This window comes from Polistes canadensis, unplaced genomic scaffold (genome assembly GCF_001313835.1).
Source record: "Polistes canadensis isolate GaletaPanama2010 unplaced genomic scaffold, ASM131383v1 scaffold_16, whole genome shotgun sequence".
In the NCBI taxonomy this organism is placed as follows: Eukaryota; Metazoa; Arthropoda; class Insecta; order Hymenoptera; family Vespidae; genus Polistes; species Polistes canadensis.
This window is the reverse complement of record NW_014569563.1, coordinates 369,757-375,775: the sequence shown is the minus strand read 5'-3', so window position 1 is coordinate 375,775 and position 6,019 is coordinate 369,757. Positions and strand designations below refer to the sequence as shown.

The following is a 6,019-nucleotide window of genomic DNA, read 5'->3' as shown; positions in this document are numbered from 1 at the left end:
TTGAAAAGCCGTACTCGTAGTTGAAAAAATCGATCAAAATCGCTTTTTGTAAATCGATATTGTCATGGATTTCTCGAAGAACCCGAAAATTATCGAGTCCGACCTTACAACGTCAATCTTTTTCTATTTCTTTCTTATATTAGTTATTATTATTATTATTATTATTATTATTAATAATATTATTGGTACTTATTTTTTTTTTTTTATTATTTTTTATTTTTTATTTTTTTCTATTTTTTCTGTACCTTTCTTTTTCTCTCTCTTTTCAAGATGAAATTGTATCCGTAATATCTCATTATACGAACGATTCTTCGTTAACTATTTGTTAAAAGTAAAGTATGAATGTGTGAAGGACGTGATATATAATATATATTCATACGTATATATAGTATATATATCGAGATATACTTTATATACCTATATAATATATGTCCATATATTTCAGATGTGTCTAACTAGTATCGATTTAAATAAAAATCGTCAATAATAGTTTTTCTCTATGGTAACTAACAATACTATATACTCGTGCATTGCTATCGAGCGATATATCGATGTCGTTGATATTGAAAAGCTTTATTTCTTTGTTCCTTTATTCTTTCTTTTTTTTTCCTTTGTTATTTCAATACACACATTTTAAATAAATTTCACGATATTCGAGTGAGATGAATCGATTGAAAAGTCGGGTAAACGAGTTTTTTTCTTTTTTGATATCGTGCGAAATTACGAAACGCCTCTTATGTCAGGAAAAAAGAGCGTGAGTTATCCGCGAGATCTACGTGACTCGAGAGATGAGAGAGGGGTACTTGTTCGCAAGGGATAGGGGTGGTGGATTGGTTGGATGGAGTAAAGTGTCATAAGGTGGGGTAAGATGGTTGGTAGGAGAAATCGCGGAGGAGTCCGTGGTCACGTCAAGAGTTTTACTGCGAGGATCTGGAAAGGATCGCTGAGGATAGGAGAGCTAGAAGAGTCGTAGAGGTAACGAGGTCAACCATAGCTCTTCTCCATCCAGCTGCACCGTTCACGCAGGTCTCACGAGTTACTACAATCTTCAGACCTCGTCGACCAAGAAGATTGTGAACCCCTCGTCTGTCAGCCTCACCAAGCGTGTGTTCCCGTGAGAGTAGCAAGGAATAGAGTTGGCTTGTAGGGTTTCGCGAGCAGAAGGTCAACACCATGTCCGAGGCCACAGCTTTCATTACGTGAACGCAACCAATGAATTGTCTGTATTGGTTTCTTACCAACGTTCCTACGACAGAAAAATGCCCATGAGATTAGAATTTTTTATATCTTCCGGTGAATATATTTTTTCACTTTTTTTTATTTTTTATCGTTCTTACTTTATATATACATTTGGTATCTATTTATTATAGATAAAATTTCGGTACACTTAATGCATTTTTATATTACACATTTTATGTATTTACAATCATTGTATTAAGGTTGAGAGAAAATTTGTTGGACAATTTTAAAAAATAATTGGAGTAATTTGTCAACGGGAGAAGAAAAACATTGTTGTAAAGAAAATAATTGTAAAGAAAATAATTGATTACTTTTACGAGTATTACGTTTAACTATATTTAATTATTCTTTTACCAAATTTTTCTAGTATATAGTTAGTTTTTTCTAATTAATTTTCTATCTGTGTGTGTATAAAGTATTTCTATACAATATACAAAAATTCAATACGTGCACCTGAAACTTTTGGTCGATGATATATGTAAATATGTATCAAGGTATGTATATTAAGTAAACAAAAATGAAATAATGATCGATATTGTCCCGTTTCTATTAGAATATATCAATAACGTTATTGTGTATTTTTTCTTTCTTTTTCTTTTTTTTTTTGTTTTCATGTAAAAGGTAGTCATTATTGCATCCTAGTTGTCACCAGCAGATGTAAACGATAAAAGACAGGGGATGGAATTTTTTACGTGCCGTTAACTGCTCGATCGGTGAAAAGCGTTTTCAATGAAATGTCAGATTCAGCAGGGATCGTCGACATTTGTAAGAGCGATCATCGAAACGTCACACGCATGAAACTCCGTTCTGTTATGGACCGTATCGTATGAGGTGCACATTAAACGTGAATTAAAGTTTACATTTGTGACTGAGCTTTTATATACATATGTAATTCTCGTGTCTGCGAGTAGCTACGTGTAATTTTTAATCAAAGGTTAAGTAGCTATCTAACGACATAATGACACGTAATACGAGATACGTGTTCATATCTTGTTACTCTACAACACGTTTTCTAGTGAACGTTTTGACGTGAAACTAAAGTAACTAGGACTCTCACCAAGTGCTAATAGTCAATTTATAAACAGTGTTTTAATACTACTTTTATATATATATATCAAATATTTATATCTTCTACGCGCAGTTCAAGCAAAAGTCACTATCTAACATTTCTGATCATTATGAATCTGAGTTATTGCTTGTCAAACAAATTGTTAATGAGACGAATCAAATTTGGAAAAGTATGTTTTTTTCTTAAAGTTTTCTACCATGCTTTCTCTCTGTAAGAGAGTTGATAGTGAACTTTTCCTTAATTATTGTTTATAACATTTTAAGTAATGTAAATTAAATTAGTCATTTTTCGCTATAAAAATGTAGTTATCGATGAAATAATATGTTTTTTCCACCATTTTTCTTTTCCGATGAAAGTGTCTCTCACGGGATAGGAAACGTGAAAAGATTCTAATAAAAGTGAAAGAAATTAAAGTATCATTAAAAATCAAGCGACTCCGACGTGTCGAATTCAACGATTTTCTTGCTCTAACGAACTAACTATCAAAATTAGATAATGATGCGTCGTCGAGGTCGTTAAAGTGACTGTGCACAGATTTCGTTCCTACCTGCTGAACCTTCCTCGTTTATTGGCTGCCAAGTGCTGACCGGAGGACGAACACGAGTGTAAAAATTTACCTCACGTTTCGGGACCCACGAAAATTACGATTTTCAACGTCGAAAACGTAACAAACTCGTTCACCAATCCCCCCTTCCTATTCCTTTTCGTTTCTTTTTTTTCTCTTTCTCTCTCTCTCTATTTTTTTCTTTTTCTTTCCTCTATCTCTCTTCGTCTCTTTTTTCTCTATTTTTTTTTCTTTTTTGAGTACGAGCTTACGATCGTTGCATTTTGATGAGATATTTGCGAAGGAACCCAAAGAATTTACCATGGGAAGTAAGTACTTCTCTATTTTCACTCTCGTAAGTCCATAAAACGTCATCTCTTCGAGATCAACGAATTTCAACATTCGAGCAACGTGATTGTGCATTAGAGTTACGAGTTCCGATTCTTTAAAACGAACTCGTTAATTTATTGCTTCGACGACTTGAATGAAGCCTCCGACAATAAGAAATTTATTTGCTCCGTCCCATTCGTTTATTGTGAATTTTACGATCGTTAAAAAATCAAGATTTATTGATAAGAAATTTATATTTTACGATTTCAATATATATGATTACGTGTGAAACAGATATATATATATATATAAAGAGAGAGAGAGATGAAAAAAGATTTTGAAATGAAAAAAAAACGATTAAAAAAGCGAAGCTTTTATTAAATTATTTGCTTTTTTGAATTCCCCGCATCGGTGGAGTTTTCCTACGAATTTTCTCTGTTTTCAGTCATGTCTTATGTTAGTCGAAAATCGTAATTGGTTGTTCCAACATTGTAAATGAAAAAGGGAGAAAGATAAAATAGAGAATGGTAACAAATGCGAGGACAATGCATTTTCGTGATAGGACAGAAAGCTTTTCAAAGCGGAGATATGAAAAAATTAATTTTGAATTTGTAAAAAGATTTGTTTCGTAAGTATACCTTATTTTGTATACTTGTTCCATTTCTATGATAAAATTTGTTTTATGCCGACTTTAGAAAAATTTATCCTTACAGATAATAATTATTAGTCGAATATTTCCAATTTTTGTTTGTCCGATAGATATTTGTGTGACTAATCCAATTTTCTTTTTGATTATAAATGGTATTAACGATCTGCCATCTGCCTTTTTACGATCGAGCTAATACCTCGAGCATGGATTTCTCCTAATCGAAAAGGCAGCTGCATCTATAGTAATCCTGGACAATAGAAAGAAAAGAGAGAGAAAGAGAGAGAGAGAGAGAGACCTATGAAAAAGATAGGATATAAGAAAGAGAAGAACATAAAACGGTTGAAAAATTGTTTTTAACCGAGCGCCAGTGCTAATAATTATTTCCAACAGATTGAAATCCATTTTCCAAACCGAACGATTGTCACTTCCTCTACAAATGATACGAAACATAATTGTTCCATCGATTCGAATAATATCAATGGCTTGTTTTTTTTTTTCAAACTTTTTCTTCCAACTTTTATCGCGACATAATTAAACAATCCATCGATTTTATTATTTTTACATGTCCGTCGAATTTTATTTACAATCTTTTTGAGAAATATAAACATCGCATAATTCTATAACGTTTAATTGCATCATCGTCGTGACAGAACAATAGTTCCCAAATTGTATACTTTGGTGCTTTGGAAAGAGGGGGGGGGGAGCTATCGTTAAATATTATATAAATTTTATAATTTCAATTTCATTTCCGACTTTTTATTTGTCGCCTTGAGCAAATATAACAATAAATATCGTACAAAAATCAATACGGAAATGAAAGTGAGGGTGGTCGTGTCCAGTTTAATTCCACGATTTGAGATAATGCGCGGCGACGAACAGTTTCATTCGTCCCGCACCAATAATATAGTTAATTAAATTAGTTCAATTACATTTATTTGTTATTTAAAATACGTTTAATTTATTTTTATTTAATCCTTGCAAAAATTATTGGCTATTTCGTTAAGCGTAAATTTGTATTCGGCAAAAGTGACGAGAATCGAAAAAGTTTGATGTTGAATGTTAAGAAATATAAACATTATTTAACGATTATTAGAAAGAGATTATTATTACTTTTGAAAATGTTACTTTTTATTCGATAAAAATTTAATCCAACGAAGTTTGGACTTGAAAAGTGACCGTCGATGGTCGTAAAATTTGTTCTAAATACTTTCCGATATTAGAATCATGACCGTGGAGAAAAGAATTAATGAAAATATGGTAAGGACGAAAAGTAGATTTTGATTTTTAATGGCTGGCCATTATATAATCCTTAAGATAAAGTAACTTTGTGGAGGCTTTATGGTAACTTTATAGTGGTAGCTTGGTCGGCCTGTTAATCTAATTTATTCCTCAAACAGTTTCGAAAACTTCTTCTCGAATGGCCTCCAAAATACATCGGGAAGTTTATGCGATCGGTTATCTGGCAGCTTACGATAATCGTTTTCAAAAGAACTTTGCTTTTCCATTGGAAGTTGGTTCATCGAGCTATCTTTTTCTCTTTCTTTCTTTCTCTCTTTTGTTTCCTATCAAAACAGAGCCTTCAAAAAGACGGAATCTATCAAACAGTAAAGTAAATTTCTCTTCCCGTCCGTTTCGGACCATCGGAGTTACGTATATTCTCACTGAAGGTTCTTTATTTCCTCAATTGGTTTTCTTCTTCTATTTATTTTTCCATTTATATACACGCTGGAATGATTGAATTAAAAAAGAAAAGAAAAGAAAAGAAAAAAGAAAAAGTAAAAGAACAATGGGAAGAATAAAAAAGGGAATATTTGTAATTTGTGATAGCTCCGACCTTAAAATTATTTAACATAGGTTAGAATAAACTTATATAAGTATTTAACTTACGATGTTTTTATTCTTTTTTTTCTAATTTTTCTTTTAATATAAATAATCAATTCGAATAATACGCGTAATAAGAGTATAAAATCGTTTATGTTCCGAAAAAAGTCATTAAATATACTTTTGACCGAAAATGACTTATGTAGCTTCCATTGCTTAAAACATTATAAACAATTCAGGAAAAGTGGTCCTTGATCCGTATAACATATCAATGGTAAAAAAAGCATACTTTTACCAAACTCTTTCCCTTTAAAAATTTATTTGACGAGTAATAATTAGATTAGCATAAATATTAGTTAGGAATTTT

The 6,019-nt window shown here is 31.7% G+C and overlaps 1 protein-coding gene across 2 annotated transcripts in view; it reads right to left on the bottom strand.

The window, feature by feature from the left end:
• Nucleotides 1–223: 223 nt before the first annotated feature.
• LOC106793628 overlaps nt 224–6,019 on the bottom strand; it is a 36,248-nt gene continuing 30,452 nt past the window's right edge. For both annotated transcript variants that reach the window (XM_014760729.1, XM_014760730.1), the window contains one exon: nt 224–1,246. In XM_014760729.1, coding sequence (XP_014616215.1) covers nt 918–1,246 — 329 coding nt within the window. In that variant the 3' untranslated portion in view covers nt 224–917. The remainder of the gene's footprint in view (nt 1,247–6,019) is intronic.